Source organism: Mizuhopecten yessoensis, unplaced genomic scaffold (genome assembly GCF_002113885.1).
Source record: "Mizuhopecten yessoensis strain PY_sf001 unplaced genomic scaffold, ASM211388v2 scaffold715961, whole genome shotgun sequence".
In the NCBI taxonomy this organism is placed as follows: Eukaryota; Metazoa; Mollusca; class Bivalvia; order Pectinida; family Pectinidae; genus Mizuhopecten; species Mizuhopecten yessoensis.
In genome coordinates this window covers 32,298-58,678 of record NW_018479878.1, presented here as the reverse complement: position 1 = coordinate 58,678, position 26,381 = coordinate 32,298, and the positions used below count along the sequence as shown (strand labels likewise).

Below are 26,381 nucleotides of genomic sequence, written 5' to 3'. Positions count from 1 at the left end.
TTTTTTTCTACAACCTTAATTTTAAACATAGTTTTGAATTATTTAGATATATTCTGGTAATAATTTCGAAGTGCTTTTCATTGACCTGACAAGCTACATATGTCTGACCTGACGTTCGAATCGAACGCGTACTTAATAAATAATACTATAATCAAGATTAACAAAAATAAGTATGGTCTTTTCAATATGAATGATTTATCGTCATCATTTTAGCACTTCATAAGCGTCAATTTATTTTTTGATATCAAGGAAACATTTTCAACTATAGTTTTATATTTTGTCAAGTAATAGCTGGATCCGAGACGTCCCTGGCTCGAAGGACAATTCGAACATCGACATCCACCGACTATTTACGAAACAGCGGCTACGTTTATATTGCCTATTTTCTTTAACGCAAGCGGCATTTCTGATTTTGTTGAAGTTGACAACCAACGTGAACCTACAGTGATGAGTCTAGCCCTAAGGTAATAGTTTGAAAAGAATTCTGATTCTTTAGTCTGAAGTTGCATTTAGATAAGATGTATTGTAAGTTTGTTTATTCAGACAATTCATGCATGTAGCCAACCATTTAGTCGTGTTAAAGTTGACTTATAAACAGCAAGTTTTCGTTTTCACTTTGACATGTTTCAACAAGTTTGTAAACAAATGTTTACATATATTTAAACGTATTGTTTGTTTCTGCAATTATTACAGCTAACTACCATATATAAGGTATTCACTTTTTTGCCAATAGGCAAAATATAGATAAGTAATAACAAAACTACAGCGATTTTCGAGAAATTCGCAAAAATAAATATCCCAATTTAGGTGTTTTACTTCAGCTGTTTCCTCATGATAAGTCGCAGTCGGCAAAATCATATCCGATAGAAAAAAAGCCGACCAGCGGCCTCGTATGTTATAGGAGTAGATAAGTGGATGCTCTCAAAATATGATATCTTGTACATAAATAATAATAATAATAATCTTTATTTAACGTCGTGTACAATTGTCAGCAACAAACATAAGCTCTGTACCGTAGAGCTTTTATTACGACGCCACTCAGGGAACAAATGGTGTTTTCGTGGTGAAGGAAACCCACGGGGGAAAACCACCATGCCATCGGAGGGATAACAACTAACCCTATCAGACATCACTCTCTTTTTTCCACCACCGCTGGGGATCAAACCAAAATTCTTGGGAGAGCGAGTGGTCTGAAGCTCACGCTTGATTGCACACAGTAGTAAATAGACTGTGGGTGTTAGCGATCACGGCTTCCGATCGCGAGGCACCATAAACTGGTTTCTTTGTAATTGTTTTTTTGTTTTGACTGACAGAGCCGAGTTTGCGCTGGAGAAGGGTAAGAAAAAGAAGAAGAGGGAATTAGCTGAGGAGCAGAAACAAGAAATCAGGGAGGCTTTTGACTTGTTTGATACAGACAAAGACCGGGCCATTGACTACCATGAACTCAAGGTAACTATATATTACTGTTTGTGTAATTTGGCCTAAAATTATGGTAATGGGAAGAACATATAGGTGAGGGTTAACTTATGAAAAACAAAAAAAAGAATACAATCAAGAACATCTGATATCCTTTCACTGTTCTATATTGGTGCAGACAAGTTATTATGATTTTATTGAGGATTTATTTTGCTATGAAAGACTTCGCTTCATGATGACAACATAGAAGCCTGAAATACTGTCAAAATTAATACTTACAGTAATACAAAAAAACAACTATAATATGCTTAAAATATTTTTGGTATTTTTTTGGTATTACTGTTATTATTTATTTTTGACAGAACTTCAGGCTCCTGTGCTGACAACAGTTCAATTATTTTACTTACCACTGGTTAAAGTTAACCAACTTTGAGGAACCAGGGTCTAGACGTTATTTCATTGGTCAATCCACAGGAGCCTGAAATTCTGTCAAAAATTAATAATAACAGTAGTACAAAAAAAAAGGACATATAATATGCTGGAAAATGATGATGTCAGGTAAAATGCATTGTGCTATCATCTTCCGTTGTGATCATAATTCATGGCAATAGTTTCCCAATCTGATTAAAACAAGATCTTTGATTTGACTCCCCATACTCTACGTTCTACGTTCCAGACTGAGACGTAGCGTATGGGGAGTCGAATCAAAGATCTTAAATATTAAGCTGTTTGCTGATGATACCTCACTTTTTGTAATTGTTGAAGACGACATGGTCGCTCCTTGCATTGCACTGAATGAAGAGTCTAGATTCTGTTAACGAATGGGCAAACAAGTGGAAAATTAAATTCAATCCCAACAAAACCATAGGACTAACAGTGTCTAGAAGGAATAGGAAGCAACCCCCTCTTTTCTTTAATTATAGATAATTAGCTGATGAAATAAGTCATAAACATTTAGGGTTACATTTTAATTCTAAAGGTACATGGGGGATCATATTCATGATATTTTTAGTAAAGCTTATATTAGACTCAACATATTGAGAATACTTCAATATAAAATCGATAGAAAATCATTGGAAACGTTATTTTATTCTTATATAAGACCTGTGCTTTAGTATGGTGATATTAATCTGGAATAACTGTACCATTGGAGAATCTAGTATGCTTGAATCTGTTCAAATTGAAGCTATGGAAATTATATTGGGGTTAAGAATCGGGACATCTTATTGAAAACTATATCTTGAGGTAAATATGGAAACTTTAAATTTAAGACGTCATAAACATAAATCAATTCTAATGTATAAGATAATAAACCGCTTAACACCTGACTATCTTTATAATATTATTGTACCTTTTATTAATAATGCCTATAACCCACATGGATTAAGAAATACTAGATTCTTTAATGTACCTCGAGCTCGAACTCATATCTACTAGTTTCTTTCCTGATACAATGAACTCATGGAACTTGTTAGATTCTTCTATAACATCTGCTAATTCCCTTACTTCATTCAAATATAGACTTAATAAGTATTATAATAATCTAGTTGATAATATTTGCCTGATCTTTAAACAGTGCAATCCTAGGAATCTTAATATAATACTTTTTTCAAATTAGGCACAAGGCAAGTGACTTAAACTTCGATAAATTTTCTGACCACCTTATTCAAGATGGCAGTTGTTCTTGTGGAGCACCGCATGAAGATGCTGATAATTTTTTTCTTTTTCTGTCAAAATTATTCTGATTTCAGGCTTGATTTTTGTGAAATATATACATGTAATGTAGTAGGATTTATTAGTCTTAAATGACTTACATCAAGAGATAAAATATAATGAGCTATCACCAGAAATTAATACTTTATTATTATCTAAAGTTGAAAATTTATTAATTTAACTAATAGATTCATCAAACTCGAATATTATTAGTTTATTTTTATTTAATACTTCCCGTTATATCAATCTGCTCCGAGAGTGTGCATGTGCGCGTGGGTATAGAAGTGTGTATGTTGCCAGTGGCGCAGTACTTGTACTATAACATGGAAAGTGACCTAGTTATCTAAGCCACCGGTGGATGAGTGAGCCTTCGTATTAGTGTGTGTAGTTCAACATTCAGCAATATTATTAATTCAAATATAATTATATGTACATATTTTCCATATAATTGTCCATCTATTTCAATAATCTCAATAAATAATTAATTATCGATAAAGTAAATATACCTTATTATTCTGTGTAAATGTATATATGTTGTACCGGTTCAGGAGAAGACTTACAGTGTATATAGGCACTGCCTGTTGTCTAATCCTTTTGTTAATACAATAAAATTTGGTGTAACGAATAGTAATCTGGTTTTAATCAGATTTATAGTTTCCCAGATATCAGAAGTAGAAATAATTTCTAGATATCATATGAGCGTTATGGGAAAAGTATGTCCCCAAACTCATGATTGCTGGTTATCATGTTTATCTAACTCTCATTTCTATAGAACAATCGATAAACCCTTGAGTCTGAAAATTAATTGACTTAAGCAAGATAAACATGATAACCTACATCAATCGTTGAGGAACCTCTATACAGTATACTGAAGTATCTAAGTGAGTTGATACCTACAGGGTGTACAACTTCTAATTAAAAAACTAGCCTGTAGGCAGATTTTAAAAACTCTACTAGCCCACCAATTTGTTCATTATAATTATTGAAATTTTCACTCGTCCTGACATAAAACATTTTAGACCCAGATGTCCAGTTAGTGATATTGTACACGTCGATCTACCACTACCAGTGGCAGATACTAAACTCAGAACAAGAAGGCTCCACTACCAGTAGCTGACAATGATTGGACTCAATAAAAATATATCAAATACTTATTCATGACATGTTTAAAAGAAAACAAATGTCCTGAAAACCCCCCAACTGAAATGTCAGTTTTCAAACGATCAAAGTGTACATGAAATATCATTAATCATTTCTACAGTGGGTTTTTTCTTTCTAATTTGAATTTGTAGGTGTTTGAGAGTTATTTCTATTACCTCCCTTTGTCTATACAGGTAGCCATGAGAGCTTTAGGATTTGACGTGAAGAAAGCAGATGTTCTGAAAATTCTCCGTGATTATGACAGAGAGGGTACAGGCAAAATTTCCTTTGAAGACTTCAATGAAGTCGGTAAGTACGATCTGGTGACCTCTAGAGGAATGATCTAGGTTAGTGGGTGTAGTAATAGAGACATTTTATGGTAGCGTTAATTGTGTGACCTGTGGGTGGTCACCCGTCCAGCCAGTGACCATGCTGGACATTGCTGACCTGGTTAACGTGTCCCAAGGTGTTACTGCATCACTGGAAATATGGAATATAGCACTGAATCACTACACGCAGGGCCCATTGTAACGTGCAGGCGATCACACATACAGCCAGTGACCACGCTGGATGTTAAGTACTGAAATAATGAGCCTGTCCCAAGCTTATACTGCATCACTGACCCGCCAGTAAGGCAGTATTGTTCTCTCATATTCCTTGGCTGTCACAAATGTAGTTAACCAGTGTAGTTATTAACAAGTTCTTTAAATGGTCATAGACAAATTATGTCAACTTTCCTAAGGCATCAGATAAAAATTCTTGAAGAGTTGATCCTTAAGCATCATCATAGTTTGGAGTGATTTATTTTGCCTAATTTCACTACCGAATATACAATGTAAGCTGCTTCCGTTAGCTAAAAAGTACTTTATTTTTCCAAAAATGAGGAATGCCTTCCCAATTTCAGAACAAAATTATGCCATATATTCCAGATTCATGAAGGAACAGGCTGTTGTATAATCAACATGTATTAAGAAAAAACACTGGTTTCAATAGATGCTTTATGGTAATACTGATTCCTTCCAATTCTTTCATCTTCAATCACAGTGACAGACATGATGCTGGAGAGAGACCCGCAGGAGGAGGTGCTCAAAGCTTTCAAATTGTTTGATGATGACACGTCGGGGAAGATCAGCCTCCGCAACCTCAGGAGAGTAGCCAGGTAAATATACTCCAAACTAGGTAGACAGGAAAACACACTCAGGAGGGTAGCTAGGGAAATACTCCAAACTAGGTAGACAGGTGAACACACTCAGGAGAGTAGCCAGGTAAATATTCTCCAAACTAGGTAGACAGGTAAACACAGTCAGGAGGGTAGCCAGGTAAATATACTCCAAACTTGGTAGATAGGTAAACACACTCAGGAGGGTAGCTAGGTAAATACTCCAAACTAGGTAGACAGGTAAACCCACTCAGGAGGGTAGCCAGGTAAATATACTCCAAACTAGGTGGACAGGTAAACACACTCAGGAGGGAAGCCAGGTAAATATACTCCAAACTAGGTAGACAGGAAAACACACTCAGGAGGGTAGCTAGGGAAATACTCCAAACTAGGTAGACAGGTAAAAACACTCAGGAGGGTAGCCAGGTAAATATCCTCCAAACTAGGTAGACAGGTAAACTCACTCAGGAGGGTAGCTAGGTAAATATACTCCAAACTAGGTAGATAGGTAAACACACTCAGGAGGGTAGCTAGGGAAATACTCCAAACTAGGTAGACAGGTAACCCCACTCAGGAGAGTAGCCAGGTAAATATTCTCCAAACTAGGTAGACAGGTAAACTCACTCAGGAGGGTAGCTAGGTAAATATACTCCAAACTAGGTAGACAGGTAACCCCACTCAGGAGAGTAGCCAGGTAAATATACTTCAAACTAGGTAGACAGGTAAACACACTCATGAGAGTAGCCAGGTAAATATACTCCAAACGAGGTAGACAGGTAAACACACTCAGGAGGGTAGCTAGGGAAATACTCCAAACTAGGTAGACAGGTAAAAACACTCAGGAGGGTAGCCAGGTAAATATACTCCAAACTAGGTAGATAGGTAAACACACTCAGGAGGGTAGCCAGGTAAATATACTACAGCAGGTAGAAAGGTAAATATACTCCAAACTAAGAAAACAAATGATGTTATCCACCGAACCATTGGTGGCTATAGACAGGTAAACATGTTGGAGAGATGGGACAGGTGAACCTTTCGAGGGTCAGCAATGTAAACAAACATCATCTTGGCTATTTCTCCAATGATAGACATAGACTTTTTCAGGTTATATCATATGATTATGTTGTATCCCGCCCTATTTGTAATTCTATCTTCTGATTGGTCACTAGGTGATGAAATAACAGCGCAATATTGTGCAAAATTCTTTTGTTTTGATCAGAAATTAAACAAGTATATGTCATTACTTATAAACGAAAAAAGTGTATCTTTTAAAATTTAGTTAAAAGGGATAACCATAACTTATTTGGGGGCACTGTATAATTCCAAAAGGTACATGTATTGCAGTTATTTCTTTATTATTTAAGGAAAGGGAATGTTATTGAGTTTTTGTAACTTGTCTCCAAATCATTTTCCATTTGTATATCTAATGCATTCATGGATATATATATACAGGGCATTTTTGAAGGCCAATTATGGACCAGTTCCCCACTCCAATTTCAGCTTTATATATATTATTATTATTATTATTGTATCATTTGCGGTATATAATATCATAACAGTCACACACACACTTTGTTCTAATGCATACGCTGTGGTCGATTCGAACCATGTATTATGAACAAAATACAAAAATTTAAGATGTCATCCATGCCCCCCTTTCATACTTTCCCCCTGGCTCCGGCCTGCGTCCACCCTCCCCGGCCGGCGAGTCATGCCCCAACAGATCTAGAGCATGTTTTCCCCTATTTCTGAAAAAGTAAATGACTTTTTATTCCTGCATTAATCCCTGGCATTATTATGTCTAAAAGAAAGTTTACACCTAATAACTAAGGAGGATCATGGATGGCTGGGTAAACAAGTCCAATTAAGTCAAGAGAATTTCATCTAAAAGTCGGTATACGGTTAAATCAGGCAACACAAGCCTATGAACAGCTTTTCCAACCGACTATATAACAAATAAAAACAGAGGTAGCATAAGATAAACATAACAAGCATGCAAATCTATAACATTGTTTACAGTGACACATAAGGTTTAAGCACATTGTTAAATGTACAAAAGATAGTAAGTGTGATTTCAGAATGAAAATTTCAGAATAACTTTTGGCGCATACTATTATATTAACTCATTCACCCCAGAACTTTCATCATGAACTATTCCAACCTTTGAATTGGAAGAGTTCAAATGTATCTTCAAGGGGATGAGTTAAGGTGAGAATTTATAAAACAAACTCAGGTATGTAGCCAGGTAAATAATGTCAGGTGACTGGACATGTAAACAAATGTAGGAGGATGAGTTTACCCAATTTCATTGTAATTGTACCATATTGTGTTACAGGGAACTAGGAGAAAACATGACCGACGAGGAGTTACGAGCTATGATTGACGAGTTTGACAGAGATGGAGACGGAGAGAGTAAGTTCTCTGACACCTGAGAGTTTTCAATTTAACAAAGCTCTGCAGATATAAAATACAACTTCTCGTAAAGATTTACCTATCTCATGAAATAAAGTCTTGTTTTTTGTTTCACTTGTAAACAATTTAAAATCACCACCTTGACTTCCTGTCTATTGTCCTTACTGCATGTGAGATAATTATATATAAAAGGAATGTAAAACAATGGCCACTGAACATATTTATATCTTGAATTTATTAAATCATCGATCAAATACTGCAGAACATAAAACATCTGTGAGAACTTTCTTTCACAGTTGTATTTTATATTTAAAAACAGTTTTATTGAAGTAGACTTTCATGGATAGAAACATCTATTGGTATTTAATGCCTCGATCAAGTGGGTGGGGGAGGGAAGTGCCATTTGATTCAAAGTCCTCGGTAAAATACTAAAGTTTTTGCTTACCCAATCATAGATGATGTCACTTTTCATGGCATTGGTTGTGATTGGTTAAATCAAAACTTGAGTCAATTTTAGACTTTAGATTATTTCATGATCTCGGGACCTGCAAATGTGCTAATAATGAAAAAAGAGTTAATGAATTTTTCATATTGTGATTCTATTTCCTGTTTATTTTTCAGTCAATGAGGATGAATTTATCGCCATTATGACAGGAGACACGTGAAAAATATTGCCAGTGTTGTGTGTGAGCTATATATTCTTATTTAAATATATTGTTTGATGACAGGGACAAATTCAAAATATCCAAAGTTAAAGGTTAACCCAGAAATTCTATAAAAGCAAACAAACTAAATTGATGCATTAAAAGCAGTATAATATATGTATGTATATATATTTTGATCACAAGTGCTTGCTTAACAGTTACATGATGTGACATGGGATGTTCTTGAGCTTTTATTTGAAAAATATTATATGCATTTCATTCCTAATATAAAATAAAATGATATCTTTTAAGCATAACACATCAATACGGTAGGGTTATACAAAGAATTAAAATAAGCTCTTAGCTTGTTCTCCAATCCTTCTGAAATAATATGTATAATAACCTTGCCTAATTATTGAATAAAATACTGGTTAAACTAACTTATGTTATGGCAATATAAAATGTAAGGTATGTGTATGTAAAAATATGAGAGAAGTTGTGGTTAATTTTATAACTTTAAGACTTCTGGTTCGGTGAAACCTATTCGGAGAAAGATATTTCTGGTTTTTTTAATTGCTTGGCATACTTTTGATACCAAAGCAATATGGCCTTGGATTAACATATATCTGCTGTTTCTATAGTGAATTAGCTAAAGTTAAGTGTATTCTCTAGACCTTAATATTGTAGTCTAGATATGATGTGTTTTTGGTTTGTATTTATCATTGCTTGATTTTTGACATCATTGTCTTTTTGATGTCATTAAATTGTATTTTTATGATTTCAAAATTCTCTGAGAATGACATTCCAGTTAATTTACTTCCTATGCTAATCTGAATATGATGATTATTTCAAATCAAAAAAAGAAAGAAAAACGGAAACCTAGAAATGAAGGAACACTAATTTGAATACAGCAAAATCAAGATTTACCTAGTTGTGAATCACTTTTTCCGACAAAATGTATATAGCTTATGACTGTTAACTCATTCACCCCTGAAGACACATTTGAACTCTTCCAATTCAAAGGTTGGAATAGTTCATTATGAAATTTCAGGGGTGAATGAGTTAAGGCTCAATAACCCCCGCCAGTCATGTTCCCAGCAAAACTGGTTTGATTTTAGATGAATGGGATACTTAAACAGTATAAAAAATATATATATCATAAAGGCCAATCTGTCTACAAAAACATTTCTAAATGTGGAAAGTCAGTAAGTCACATTCCATGTTGATAGGTCACAAGGTCAATGAGTAGATCGGATGATTCAAAACTGTATAAATCCCTTTAGCTACTTCAAAATTACAAACAAAATTGCGAAAATTAAAACATTAATGTATTGAAGTTGAAATATAAATTGACAAAAGATTGTATTTTTTTATGGATTTTTAGCCGAGTATAAGATATGCCAACAAATAATTTTGGGAGAAAATGAGAACGAATTAATCTGGTCTATTATGGTTTGCAATATCCATTTGCACTTGTGAAGCTGGTAGATTCAGCCATGGACGTTATTGTTGGGGTCTTACTTATTAGTGTGTAATCCAGGGGCCTGTTCGTTTATGTGGAACAACCAGATTGTCATTTTTTTAAATGTAACATATTTTGGTATAAATCCAGGTTGTTCTGCAAATGTTTATGCAGGACTTGTCTGGAACGAACAACTCTTGTCCAACCGTCTTGATCACAATGAACGAAAGTGACCCAGATGTCTGCTCTATTGCTTATACTATGTGTTCCTAACATGCTTTGCGATCGAATGACGTACATTGCCCTGATGCCATTTTTTTTATCAGCGAGTTTGTGGATGAATGTTAGTATGTAAGGTTATATGTACGTGTGTGTGTTTGTTAATGATAGTGTACATTGGTTGGTGAAATATGGACTATTGTTTAGTACAAGTTTTACTGTACATCTGTCAGGATGTGCAAATATGGACTATTGTTTAGTACAAGTTTTACTGTACGTAAGCCTGTCAGGATGTACACATGTCACTAGATGTGGATGAGGATGTGTCAATACACAGGTACTTCCCAAAATTCATTAAATTTCCTTGGTTATTATGCACTACAAGTATATATACCCATGGGGAAAATGAATATGTGACCAGTACCTATTTTTTATTATATAAGGATGAGAAGGTGTTTGTACACAGGTACTAAATACATATATATACTAGGTAACCACCCATACGGAAATTGTGTCGTGACCAGTACCTCTGTGTGTGAGAGGAATAGACTCTATATGTGGGGAGTAGCTAGATGCAGAGGTGTTCTAATATTTTATCTGTGATGTGATTCTGTAGTGTTATGAATGCAGCATCATTATACATTATTGTACATTACCTTTTGAGACTGTCAAAAGATGTTTCCTTTTGAGACTGTCAAAAGATGTTTCCTTTTGAGACTGTCAAAATAATAAATCTTTTGACATAGACGTTTTTTGTTGACATTGTATTTTTTAACACGTAATACCCTAGTAATAATATTATTACCCGACTTCTCTGCCCCGACGCAAAATATATAAAAAAAGTCGCGTCGTCAGAAGCTAGGTTATCGCAGCTAGTAAGATCAATCTGGCGTTAAAAAATTGGCGTCAAACCGGAGGTTGCTTTTGCGGTCAATGGCGTCCTTTAATTGTGACGTCATATTAAATATTGTCTCTTCCCACACCGTGGTAACGAGGTGAGGTAATGATCTCCATCTTTTCATTCACTGGTGGGCAGCAGTATCTTAAAGTTTGCTGTTGTATTTGGTATACGGATTTACATGTATCTACATGGTGACAATGCCATTCTGTATTTTACATGGGCTATAACTCTTTTTGAAGTTCTAAGTTTGTAAGTGTTACTGATTCAGATTTTAAGTGTCTGATCGGTTTCAATGATTATAACATGTCCAGCGCATTCACAACATCACAGACAGTTATGAAATGGCACATTCTCGGAAGTTCTTTCATCGATTTAGGTAACGTAGCATTTTTTTCTTGTTTATGTTCTGCTAAAATATATTAACAGTGGAGTTAATATGATTTTATTCATTTTGCATGGAAACATCTATCTTATTTTGAGGCTAGTATGCCTCTCAACAGCTCGTAAAAGAGAAATTAAGCTCCAGATGACATAGGTATACATATGAACTACATATCGGTCGCTTAGGATAATGACATGTTATAAGTCCGGTGAACTATTTTTATGAGGACATCAACCTTAAAATCTCGCTTACTTATCTCATCTTGGGTATCGGGATGTTGTTTTGCCGCTGTATATTTTTTACCGGCTTCAACTAGCCACAATACCGTGTAGGAGGATATATTGCCGCCGGGTTTATATTTTCGCGATTTCGTAGGTCAATAACGTAATCGGGAAAAATAATCCGCATAATAACATGACAAGCGTAAAATATGAGTCGCGATAATAAACTTCATAACCGTAGTGTCGTCATGGAGTAGCGAGTTTGTGGTTGTAACAATTCATTTCCGTCAAATGTAAATCGAGAAATTATAATCCGTGTACATTTAAATTTCTAATTTTGGGTAAAAAAAAAACCACTAACCTTTAAACCCGCATCAATAATCTAGTATGCGGTAGTTGAGATCTCAATCATATTTATAGATAAACAATGATGTTAATTGATGACTTATTGCTTAATATTTTTTTTAACCATTTTCAATCATATACAAACAACTATCACGATTGCGAATTTCCAACTGTGTTTGCTAAAGTCCAACACGTTTTTCATTAACTGGTTTATAAATTGCTGGGGTATCATATCGTTGTTTAGCCTTTATAGTTTACTGAACGGCTTCAACTAGCCACACTAGTTGAGATCTCAGTCTCAAGAGTATGCTCAGTAAATGAAGAATGAAAACTGATTTTCAGTCGAAAATATTTATTTTGAAGATGTTATTTCACATAATTATGGACCACTGGGGCCATGCTCCAAAATATCAATGTATCGTGTATCGTCTCCCTCTGAGTTGTGGGCCTTACACGCGTAGTGGCCATAGTTCATATCAGTCACGGAATCGATGTATATATCCGCACCATTATTAGCCACCCGGACATTAGTTGGTGTAACATCACCAAGGGCCTGCGTAAATGAAATAATATATATCACAAAGCGCCTATGTAAACATCTCATATAATTGTAACCAGTGTTAATAGTGTATGGTACATCACCAAGCGTCAGTAAAACTAAGGAGGGTTTGAACGGCGTCCCTCCCCCNCCCCCCCCCCCCCCCCCCCCCATGCCGGTATGAACGCAAATAGGTGACGTCCCTACTGCATGAAGCCAGCTAAGGCTTCATTTTTAATATAGATGTAACCGATTTGCGTTCATACCGGCATGAAAATTAAAAAAAACCCGTTCAATCCATATATTTACTTTTTTCTATAGAACATTTGTTTAACTGTATTTATTTGTTCTAAAATAAATAATTAATTAACTGCGTTTTGTAAATGCGTCGTCCTTTAAGCGACATATTGGTGAAACAGACATATTAGTCAAAATTTGCATCAATAATTAACCGTAGTCATTTGAGCGTTTGACACTGGGGCATTCTCATGTTATTTGAAGCGAAGCGACAAGACTCTCATTGAACAAGGTTAATCTATGACGTCATAAGTAAACCACGTGTTACGTCACGAGAGTTGCTTTCATACTAAAATGAAATGCATTTCTGCTGGTAACGTTCATATTTTGGTTGCAGCGCAAATGTAAATATAACTTTACATCACCAAGCGTCTGTCGAAAAAGCTTATATCATAAGGCGCCTTTGTTAATAAAATAGGTTATATCACCAAGTGCTCGTGCAAATAAAACAGTTGAAATCATCGAGCGCTTGCTTAAAAAGCTTTTTAAACTCCCCAAGCTAATCATACTTGTCTATAGTTTCCTATTATTTCATAGTTAATATAATAATAATGGTTGAACAGCTCAATGCGCCTGGATAAGCTCCGAAGCACAGGACCAGTATATTAATTGTTCCATTTGTACTCAACAATTATATTTTGCTAATTCAAAGTCACTGGATAGTAATAAAATAATAATTTTATCAGTTATAAATCAATAAATATACAATTTCATTTTCTCCTAATGTCAGCTCGGTTACTACTGCTACAGCTGACATCAGGAGAAAATGAAATTTGAAATAAAGTTCCCCAGAAAACGTAAGAAAAATAGGTGCTCTGGACAGATAGTGTGTCCTGTACCCCCTAATAACCATTACATACACGCATCCTCATTAATTAAAGACATACACAACAGAACAGAACTGTAATTATCTTACAAAGAAGTTCCATGCGATGGAGGGAGTTGGATTACCAGTCGCCCTGCAGGTGAGGTGTACGTATGATCCCTTCTTAACGTCATGTAGTCTGGTCACAAAGGTAATCACTGGCTTTGAAACTGTAAGTATAATGATTACAAATAATTTAATAGTTTAATATTGTTTTACAGGTTTCCTTAATCTGCGTGTACTGCATGAACCTTTTTGTTATTGTATTTTATCATTTCCATTTTATCTAGTTCTAAATTTAAATCATACAAAATATACATAAATTGATATGTCTAAAGTATTGGTCGATAATTAAAGTCATACACAACTTGATATGACTAAAGTATTGGTCGATAATGAAGGTCATATATTAATTGATATGACTAAAGGATTGTTCGATAATGAAGGTCATATATAACTTGATATGACTAAAGTATTGGTCGATAATGAAAGTCATTCACACCTTGATATGTCTAATGTATTGGTCGATAATGAAAGTCATACACAACTTGATATGACTAAAGTATTGGTCGATAATGAAGGTCATATATTAATTGATATGATTAAAGGATTGTCCGATAATGAAGGTCATATATAGCTTGATATGACTAAACTATTGGTCGATAATGAAAGTCATTCACAACTTGATATGTCTAAGTAATGGTCGATAATGAAAGTCATATATAACTTGATATGACTAAAGTATTGGTCGATAATGAAAGTCATACACAACTTGATATGTCTTAAGTATTGGTCGATAATGAAAGTCATTCACAACTTGATATGTCTAAGTAATGATCGATAATGAAAGTCATATATAACTTGATATGACTAATGTATTGGTCGATAATGAAAGTCATACACACCTTGATATGTCTAAAGTATTGGTCGATAATGAAAGTCATTCACAACTTGATATGACTAAAGTATTGGTCGATAATGAAAGTCATACACAACTTGATAGGTCTACGTTGTCCGATAATGAAGGTCATAAACAACTGTCTGTCTGTCTGACTTAAGTATTGGTCGATAATGAACGTAATATATAAAATGATAGGTCTAATGTATTTACCAATAATAAACGCCATGCATAAATTTACGAAAGAACAAATCAGTAAAAATTTCGTATTTAACGTGACAGTGCAAAGTTATCAATTATATCTCTCTCCGTGTCGCACTGTTCTGTGGACAAGAAATCATGGACAAGTTTAATTTTGGGAATTAACCACTGTATATAGGATTTGTTTTGCAGAAGCTAAATTCCGAAATGAAGGCATGTTTTCATAACAGAGAATAATAAGTACACACCATCTCATATGTAATAATAACTAATATCTGACTTGGCGAAATTTCCTCCGGTATACAACATATAATAAAGGAATAAACAGTAAACTTTTAGCGAGATTTATATCACTACTATATGCTATTATGTTATTGTTAATACATTTCATCATCGAAAACATGCAAAATAATTAATTACGTGGTGTTGGAGTTGTTGTAGCTCGCGTTGTATGTGTTGACGGTGTCGTAGGCCGATGGGTCGTCGTATGGGGCTTATGGGTCGGCTCATGGGTCGGCCGAGGTGTCGTGGGATGGGTAGGCGCATGGGTTGGCCTCTGTGTAGTCGGTTTCTGAGTAGGTTGTTGTGTTTGAGGCTGAACATGTGTATGCGCTCCACACTGGTTATTGCACAATCGGTCATTGGCACAGCATGACGTACACAGATTGCCTATTTGCCTTTTCTTGCCTATTATAGCTAGAGCATTATTTGCCGTAATTGTTTTACATTCCTGAAAATAAACGTCAAATAATAAATAGCCATGTCACTAACTTAAACTGAAATTATCTGTTCCGTATAGACTTTTATAATTTGACAAGTAAATCTGTAAGGTTCAAATTGAATGATGACCGTAATCCACACATGTGATGCATGGTTGATAGAGTTTGTAAAACAATAAGTTACACTGGCCCACAGAGCTGTTGTACTATGACACCACATTGTGAAGTAAGAAATAAAGAGGTACCCAGGTCAAACATTCTATGTATTCAGTTTTTGAATTATAGACATTAATGTTTTGGGTTTTGGTATATTTGACGCGTATTTATGACTTTTTTATTTTATTATTTGGAGGTTTGATATCACACATTTTATTCATGCACCATTACTTTGAAAAGTCTCCAAAGGGAAACATGCCTTTGACCAATTTACTGTAGCATTGTATATACTTACAGTAGTGTTTTGTAAACTTACTGTAGCATTGTATATACTTACTGTAGCATTTTATAAATTTGCCGTAGCATTGCATATACTTACTGTAGCATTATATATACTTACTGTAACATTGTAATACTTACTGTATCATAATATATACTTACTGTAGCATTGCATATATTTACTGTAGCGTTGTTTATACATACACTAGCAATTTATATACTTACTGTTGCATTATATATATTTACACTAGCACTTTATATACTTACTGTAGCATTGCATATTCTTACTGCAGCATTATATATAATTACTGTAAAATTGCATATACATATACCTGCCTACCATAGCATTGTGTATACTTACCATAGCATTGTATATACTTACACTAGCATTGTATATACTTACTGTAGCATTGTACATACTTACACTAGCATTGTATATACTTACACTAGCATTGTATATACTTACACTAGAATTGTATATACTTACACTAGCATTGTATATACTTACTGTAGCATTATACATACTTACACTAGCATTGTATATATTTACACTAGAATTGTATATACTTACACTAGCATTGTATATACTTACACTAGAATTGTATATACTTACACTAGCATTGTATATACTTACACTAGAATTGTATATACTAACACTAGAATTGTATATACTTACACTAGAATTGTATATACTTACACTAGCATTGTATATACTTACACTAGCATTGCATATATTTACTGTAGCATTATATTTACTTACTGTAGCATTATATATACTTACTGTAGCATTGAATTTACTTACACTAGCATTGTATATACTTACACTAGCATTATATATACTTACTGTAGCATTGTATAAACTTACTCTAGCATTGTATATACTTACACTAGCATTGTATAAATTTACTGTAGCATTATATTTACTTACTGTAGCATTGTGTATATACTTACACTAGCATTGTATATACTTACCCTAGCATTGTGCATTTATATATACCTACTGTAGAATTGTATATACTTACCCTAGCATTGTACATTTGTATATACCTACTGTAGCATTTTCGCCGCATCTACTTTCCCATAGTAGTAGTCCTGAGAGGTCATTCTGCTTCCTTCCGATATAACATTGCTGAGCAAAAGACGTACAGAGGAAAATCAATACTAGGGACAACTACATGTATAATACGAGGACGACAACTGCGTTAGCCTTTACGCCTGTACTAGTACACTTGAAATACATATGTATCTATATTAACATTTTTAGGTACGAAATACATTTGAATTGATATTAACAAAGTCGGTTACGCTTTAAATAAACCTCTGTACTGTTGATATTCAATTTGCAGTTTTTCTTGTAAAAACATTTCTGTATTTCGAGGTATTTTGTTACATTTTTAACAATGTCTTTAACTTTCTTATTAATAAATTGCCAGTCCTCTGTTAAATGACAAGCTGTTTATCATTGTAGCACCAGTCATTGATGCTTGGGCTAAACAGGTGGATATACTGTCCTTCTTTTTCCCTATTTCCTTAAACCACTTCACTTCGAGTGCATGACTCTCTTGACACATATCAACCTGGTATTGATTTCTTGATATTTTTCATAAGACAATTCTCTGTTGCCATGACTCTGTAGTTTGTATTTATAGATTATCACAATGTGTTTTCAGGGTTTGTCGTGAGAGCAATGTTCTCATGTGTTGCAACATACAGCTGTTTCGTCCTTCTAGGACTCATCAGTGATACAAGGGGCCAAAACTTTGGAAACAAAGATTGATCTAAACTACTGTTGAAACCAATTCATGATATAAATTAATGATATAATGCGTTTATCATTAAACGTGCTGCTAAATGAAATTTGTGATCTTAAAGTTTACGGCAAACATCGGGGACTACCTAATCCACCAGCAGAATCTACCACCTACTATCTAATGCAAATGTAGTCAGCTCTGATATATAAAACTCAATGCCAAAACATACTAAATGCACTGCACTATCACACAAAAATGGATATGATTCAAATGAAGTAAGTTATTTATAGATGATCACATTAAGGTTTTTAGTGTTTGTCGTGAGAAAACTGTTCGAACAACAGACCCTGAAAACACAATGTGATGAACTGTTTAACATCTTTATACTACTACCTTATATATTTCTACATTCACTTTTAAAAATTCGTAATTGATATAATATGAATTACACTGTACCATATATCTGTTTCGCCCTTCTCAGACTAATCGATTATGCTAGGAACCGAAAAGTTGGAAATTGAAACTGGTCTGAAGTAATGTTTAACCGGAATGGGGATATGCAATAAAAACATCAATTGTATGATTTAATGAATAAAGTCAAACATATAATGAATAAAGTATGTGGAAAGAACCCTCCCTCAACCGCCGCCCTCCTACACCCACCCTATCCCGATCTCCCCAACCCCTCCACATACATTTCACGGTATTGATACATGGGTTAAAAGAACACTGTCAATATGTGATTCCCTTGTTGGGGAATAAAAAAAATAATAATAAATAAAAATAGATAAACAAAACGTGATGAACTGTATGATTTTTGAAGGTTACTTACATTGTCTATACCACACAGTTTTATTCTGTCACATCGATCCGGCTGTTCCATCTGTTCACAGTTATAACAAATCAGCGCTCCATAGGTCATCAGCGCTTCAATAAATCAATATATAATATTTATTTATTTTAATACATTGTTAATAACAAATAAACGCTTCATAGGTGTTCAGCTCTTAAAATGTATCGATTTATATATATCATTTATATATCATAATCATTTGGTAATAATAAATCAGCGCTCCATATGTGTTCAGCCCTTAAAATAAATCGATTTATACATCACTTTTAAATCATAATTCATTGTATATAACAAATCAGCGCTCCATATGTGTTTAACTCTTAAAATAAATCGATTATATACAAATCACGTTTCATAGGGGTTCAGCTCTTAAAATAAATCGATTTATATATCACTTTTAAATTATTATATTTGTTTTATAACAAATCAGCGCTCCACAGGTGCTTAGCGCTTCAAAAAATCGATTTATAATATATATTTTATATCAGAATACACTGTTAATATAACAAATAAACGCTTGCAAAGTGTTGTAAATAATCGCACACTGCCCCATTTTTCCGATGTTGCTTTGAACAGAAATTTATCTTTATTCACTGTAAATATTGATTAGTATTCGTTTTTCTCAAAGAACATCAAAGCTCAATATAATCTTTTCTTCTATTTTACACATACAGTGCTAGGTGACATCAATCTTGCTTTGTGACGATACTCAACATTATAACAGACTTAGTACATAGTATATACAAGAGCGTGTTTAATGCTACATAGCTATGCTTAGTGCCTTATCTAATAGCAGGTTTAGGGGTTATTATACTATTATAAGCACAACTCACATCTTGACTAATCACTATAATTCGCTTGTGAGTAGATAAGAGGTTGTTGTGTCATCGGTTACAAAACTTACAAATATTCATGAATACACGAATTATTTCCGTACATGAATGAACTTTTGTGGAACTAGAAGAATTTGATGATTGTAAGTTCGAGGATTCGTTCCATGTCAAAATAATTCAATACTCCTCTCAAGAATCGTATCGAACAAACTTAAACAAAAATTCTAAGTGGAATAACTTTTTTAGCATCATAAATTGTAACTTTTACGAAAGAGTAAAAAAGTTTATTTTTTCAAAACAATTTTCTAAACTCAGACAATAAGCCATACCTTTGAACCATACAAAGAAAATGATACGTGGCCACGTGATTTTTTTTTCTTTTTTCTTTATATATATAATTTAACGTAGATTGTGATTTTTGATGAAATTTATCATTTTGATCATATGCAGAGTAGTTTCATACAATATCTTTCAAACGGTGTTAACACAGAAATATATGGATATTTACACAAGCATCATTGAAAAGAATTATATTTTCTTCTAAATGATGGAGGTAAAACGACTTAAAAAATATTTTGATATCAGAAAAGCAGTTTAGGTTTCTCCTTCCCCTTATTTTAAAGTTAAAAAATACTCATTTTGCACCGTTTTGCGCCGTAACGAATCATAGGAAAAGTCCCAATGATTCCCTTTTCTTGATAATCACTGGATTACAAAAAGGTGTTTGGTATTCCTAAAGTAGTAAAGAAGAGTTACTGTGATTTTTTCGCCATTCTATTTTTGTTTTATTTTTCAACTTCTACTAGATCGAAAAACAAAAGGGTTTTAGTTTGATACAAAAGAGTAATGCAAAGCCAATACTGTATAATTTCCACTCTATTTCATTTCGTTTTCACAATATTATATGTTTAGAATTTTTACAATTAAGAATGGCGACACATTGACAATATTAGTGATTAATCTAGCGTAAAAAATGGTGAAATTTGGCAGTGCATGGAGCGCAAAAAAATAAACATTTTCAAAATTGAAGCCGAATTAGAAATTCGTTTAAGAAACACATTTAAAATATTTTTCAAACAAATGGGTATCTTGTTTTTGGATAATTGTTTTCTGCTGCATGTTTGCTTTAAAACTTGAACATAATTTGTTGTATTTAATAGAATTATGTTACACTATACCAAACTAAGATTTGAACGTTATATAAAGTTCAGAAGATTATATCTTTAAGTGAACTTACACTATACAACACTATTGATTAGTTACGTTAACTCTGATAATCAGATATATTTTGCATGCATTCGTTACGGTTATTCAGATATTTTAACAATGCTTTCAGTTAGAAAAGTCAGTACACCTGTAAGTATAGAGATTGTCTAGAAAGCAAATCAGACTCCGTTAGTATAACAGCAGGATACATTTTCCATGTTCTATTTTTAGTGCTTTAAAGTCTCCTATGTTTTGTTTTCGTATACACTATATACTCAAGTAGTTGGGACTTTTTCATTGTTCTTTACGCTCATTCTCTTTCATATACTTCAGTAATACAACGACTGTATCTTGACAATCTTTTCAGTTTACTTGTCTATGGTTCATACATGTATAATCTAATTGTTAATTCACGCAACCCGTGTTTTCAATGGTTATGAGAATGATAAAAAGGATATACAGATATATGTAATATATATATGAAATGTTTTACATCTGAAAAAGATACCATCTAGAGAATTTTGTATCTTCTAAAACTGTAAAAAAAAAACCCACTAAACTAGTATCAGATCCACAAATTTACCAAATGTATATATGTACTTACATTGTACTCATTTCTATTAGTGTACCAACGACTTCAATTACAAACATTGTGCATCTCTATATAAATTTATGTTTACTTTCATTTTACATATATAATATACTTACGCTTAGAATTAGACCTCATTACCAATATATAAATTAACAATGAAAGTAAATATGCCTTATATGTATACATAGATAAATGTATATTTACTTTCATTGTTAATTTATATATTGGCAATAAGGTCTAATTCTTGTAGGTTATTTAGTGTACCTACACATGAGTTACAGACACTGTTTATGCCTGTATGAACATATGGTGTATTGAAATCATGTGACGCACTTTCATTATGAGTTTCAGAGACTGTTTATCCGGATATTGATGAAAGCTTTACACACATTTTGTAGTATATATGTTGCTTTCGTTTTACATTTATAATGTACTTACGCTTTGAGTTACATAGACCGTCTATTGTATTACACATCTTCGTGCTGTTACAACACGTTTTACACAAAGGGATTTTGTTGTCTAGGCTCTTCTTTTCTCCACTCAAATCCAGTGTTGAATTATCGGATCGTTTTCCCATTCCATAACATCGCTGCAATATCATAAAATTCTACCTACATAAACACGTTATTGTTACTTGACACTAAAATCTCTATTTTAGTAAGGAATCCCAGGCTTACTTTCGAAACTGGGTTATTTTCAAGGCAGTCTTATGTCCGAAGCCATTGAGACAGTCAGGCTTGTGCGGCTTATTTTCGAACCATTTTATACAATCAAAGCCATAGTTGTATATTGCTTAAATATTCAAAATGAAATACCGTCGAAAACTCGTGTAATATGCGCTAATTACATAGCTTTAACTATTTTCAGTTGTAAGTATTGTTAACACACAACGATAGTTGTTTTGCAAGGTCCATCATCTTGGAAAGGCGGGAATTATAATGCCATCTTTTCGAACCAGGCCCTCTTTCGAGATATATTCGACTGCAAAGAATCTCAGGCTTTATTTCAAAGCCCGGCCATTTTCAAATCAGCCGTATTATCAAGATTCTTTCGGGGATATATCTTTACAAACCAAAAGTAAATATATATATTTTAGCAATAGATCTATAGCGTCAAATTCTTAAATGCTACCATAAGCGTGACGTCATTTTAGCTTTTACACCGATGACCATTGAAACATTAGTGCAACCCTAGGGCGGTTTTTACATTCATTAACCAAACTTACAAACATAAGATAATTTGAATTTTGCTTTTCTTGTATTAAATATATAAATATTAAATATTGACTTCAAATGTTAATAAAATTCTTCACTACTTTTTATGGCAAGCATACGTGATATAGATACTATTAACTTACTAATGGAAGAATGTAACTATGAACCGCAAGACCAGGATTTTTTTTATCTCGAATGTCAACTTATTAATGATATAAAACATAGCTGTTTAGGTTAAAACTTACGAAGGATGATTCACAACCAATATCATAACGCTTAAGACCTGCTGGTGTAAGGTACTGAACCACAAGACACTCCTGAAATACAATATCGGCAACATTAGGATGTCATTTAATCAATTGAAAAACGATGATTGATTGTATAATTGTTTTATATATTTTTTAAGGAACCCCGTACCACTGCCAAAAACTGCAACAACGGATCGAAAATTGATTTTCCTGCATGATTTTAGCTTTGACAAAGTATTCTTGAAAAACCAATTATACCCTGCCGGACATTATAGAAAAAATATTAGCGATGAAATAAACAAAATATAATCAACAACAGTGTTCTTAATGCGAAAAACCACCAGTAGCGCTAGACCGGGATTTGAACTCTTGACCTAAGCTTGTATACTACCACTCTAGCCGAATGATCTGTCTGGTGTACGGAAGTCAATGTATGAGATATCTGGTTTATTTGCATATTTTTAGCATTTACTATTAGATTTACCCAGATGTAGTGAATGCATGTATTCTTGTGTACAGTCTACCTTCATAAAACATTTCTTTCACGATTAGAAGCTTTGGACTCTTTTATAAGTGAGAGTCACGTTTCAGGTAACACACATCATTAAGTTTTGTTTCTTTCATTTTTTTCTTCATTATCAAACTTTCATTTTGTTTTCTTAACATTATTAATCTATCTTTACGTCACAATTGCGTTTATATTAGTATATTAATTAGGTCGCATATTACATAAATGAAATAGAAATGAATAACGTGATGCTAAGTAACTTCAACAGAAATTAATTCGCATTGATCACTGCACCAAAGGAAATTTAGCTACTGAATGCAGCTCTGATTCCTAATGGTGCTAGCAACAGGCGCGGAAAATTGCACGACCAGACCGGAGTTCGACCACAGGACCTTCCGAACTCTAGACGGAGGAGCTTCCTGGTCGCCCGACGATCGACCCAGTCCAGTTCTGCTACAATAATATGGTAGTCAATATTCATTCGGAACACCTCGTCCCGATAACAGTACCTTTCATCAAGATGACCGAAGTAAATCGGTGTTCCGAGTAAGTCAATAGTAAGATTACCTCGTGATCACCACATTCGGTTACGACATCACAGTCACGTGGTTCAACAATTAGGCTACACGACCCACATATTTGTCCCGCATCTACAAACGAAACAGAAGTATGAATAAGTTCGTTTTCGGTATTCTGAAAGTTTCTTCAATAACATGTGATATTGGTTATCGCACCAACGATCTAAATCACTCAACATTTCGTGAACTTTCACTTTCCTTTCTGACGTCCATACAACATCTAGTTCAGACGTACACAAAAAAATCATTTCCAGCTAAAATTCAACGTCCAAACAATATCAAAGTATTTGTTGTTTCAATGATGATCACACTGGGCGTTTGATAACCCCGGTCAGCCGTAAGTCCAAGATATATTGATAGCCCTGATCTAGATGGTCAGAGAGCGCGTTTGACCGTGAGGCATAGAGCGCGGTATGGCGGCCCTGGTCGAGAATGAGGCTTTGAGCAAATGACAGCCTAGGCGACCGATTCTACTCCATGTTTTGAACCCAGCAATACGTTATGGAACATGAGAAATGTTTTAGTTATAACCAAATTTAGAGTTTGATGTTCATCAGAATAATCACCTTCAAGACACAAAATGTGTCTTCGCAATAAGCAAGAATTCACATTGTAGCAAGTTGAGATCGCAAAGCTGTTTAAAACAAATTTTACAAGAAAGTTAAATGAAAGATACTTAAAGGAGTAATTCTAATAAATGATATAAATGTTCATGTGTTGGAACTAAATCGCGTTTCTATATTTTCGTACTTTTATATATAATGGGAGAACAGCCATTTTTGAGTTCAAGTGAAATATAACGACAAAGAAAACCAGCTTTACCTGTTAAGCCAAATAGGACAGCAAAGCAGCACAATGTGATTCTGAAAAGAGAGAAAACGATTGCGAAAATTTGCAGTGCTTGGGGTACGAAGCAACTTATGATGATTGCAAGGACAATATATTCTTATGCAAAACAACATTGATTTCTTTTCATTTAAAAAGGAAAGATGGTTTATTCCGTTGCAAAATTTGGGGTGAAAATAAAGTGACAAAAACCGTATTTCGAACTCTAAATGGATCATATCAAAAATATGAATAGAAGATATATTAAAATGGAGGCCTTTGACAAAGTACAAGATGATTAAAACCAAGGCCCATATTCATGAACCATTTCTCTGCACCCAATACAATGCATTTGATTTTTTATAACGGTGTTGAGGTTATAAAAGTAAAAAAATGTTAATGACTTTGAAGAAATGATTTACGCGAGTTACAAGAAAGCTCGTTTGAACAGGAAATATATGCTTGAGCATGAGAACGAACGATTTCATAAATAACAGCTCGGGTATAATCGAAGATACTTGTCATATAAATCTGGGCCAAATCCACAAAAACTAAACCCGAGATGTGACAGCTAAAACTTCAATTGATAATCAATTAAATTTCGCTAAAGCAATGCATTAACATCAAGTCAACAATACATTGATGAAAATGCATTGACAAAATTTAATATTACAAATATGTCAGAAACAATTGTCCCCCTGGGGTTAAAATCCCTTGCTTAACCATCGATTCCACATAGGTGCACTCGTTGACCTCTAGTTCAAATATTTTAAGGTTACCTTGATTTTAATACAGTTTCTGCTTTCAAAATATTTTTAATCTGTTTTCGTTTGTTTTGCAATTGTCAAATTTTAAATGAACTTTAAAATAAATGAAAGAAAAAGAGCTAGCCAGTAAATATTTATGAGGATATGAGGGTTGGGAAATTCTACCGTCGAGTGTAAATTTTTCATAATTCCCATACCTACATATGACAGACACTTACATTGTTTTTAAAACAAATGTCTTTTTATTAAACATCATAACAAAACGAGATCATTTAAATAGCCGCAATTAGGTAATCTTACCTAATTATGCTATTTTGTTTAGCCTTATTTTTCAACAACATCTCTGTAAGACGTTTTAAACATGGTTCGTTATCAAATCATTTATCACTTACCTAATTATGCTATTTTGTTTAGCCTTATTTTTCAACAACATCTCTGTAAGACGTTTTAAACATGGTTCGTTATCAAATCATTTATTCAAGCTACAAAAGGTTAAAACAAAAACAAACAAATAAATAAAAAATAAAGATAAATGAATTTATAACGCCAATAAGAAATGACGTCATTCTTCTGTCCCAGAATACAATTATCTGCCTCTATAGAACCTGTTAATTTTAGTTTTGTTTCTAATATTAGCCTATACCACCCCAAAGTCAAAATAACAGTCAAATTTAGATCTCGTTAATACCATATGCTATTGTATATCCTATCGTTGTAGTTTTGAAAATGATAAAAAAAACTGAAAATTTAACGCATACCGTGCCTATCTAGAATAAATCGTTCATATAAAGACAAATATTTTGTTTAATGATCTTCATCAAGTGCTTTTCATAAGATTTATACTTAAAAAATGTCCCAAAATTAAGAAATACACAGCATACCTTGAAATAAAGTGCGACTCCATGGCGAACGAGGTCAGGCTTTAGAGGGGAACAGTGAGCGATAACGAGGCATTCGGTGTGGAGTGTAGCTAGGTACAATCAATTGAACCAGATAGATAAGAGAAAAGGGACACCGTTCTCAATCCGAGCCATCCAAA

General features: G+C 33.7%; 2 protein-coding genes across 2 annotated transcripts; one reads left to right on the top strand and one right to left on the bottom strand.

Moving 5' to 3' along the window:
• Window positions 1-364: 364 nt before the first annotated feature.
• On the top strand, window positions 365-10,913 carry LOC110441445 (centrin-3). The gene is made up of 6 exons (XM_021484576.1): window positions 365-464; window positions 1,314-1,449; window positions 4,464-4,578; window positions 5,314-5,428; window positions 7,764-7,840; window positions 8,462-10,913. The coding sequence occupies exons 1-6, from the start codon at window positions 448-450 to the stop codon at window positions 8,503-8,505; spliced, it is 504 nt and encodes a 167-aa protein (XP_021340251.1). The 5' UTR covers window positions 365-447; the 3' UTR covers window positions 8,506-10,913.
• Window positions 10,914-12,331: 1,418 nt separating this feature from the next.
• On the bottom strand, window positions 12,332-26,319 carry LOC110441444. The gene is made up of 10 exons (XM_021484575.1): window positions 26,224-26,319; window positions 24,573-24,613; window positions 23,740-23,822; window positions 22,662-22,733; window positions 21,641-21,791; window positions 18,551-18,645; window positions 17,019-17,096; window positions 15,234-15,543; window positions 13,766-13,884; window positions 12,332-12,567 (listed from the first exon to the last, which is right to left on the bottom strand). The coding sequence occupies exons 1-10, from the start codon at window positions 26,244-26,246 to the stop codon at window positions 12,394-12,396; spliced, it is 1,146 nt and encodes a 381-aa protein (XP_021340250.1). The 5' UTR covers window positions 26,247-26,319; the 3' UTR covers window positions 12,332-12,393.
• Between the last annotated feature and the right edge of the window lie 62 nt (window positions 26,320-26,381).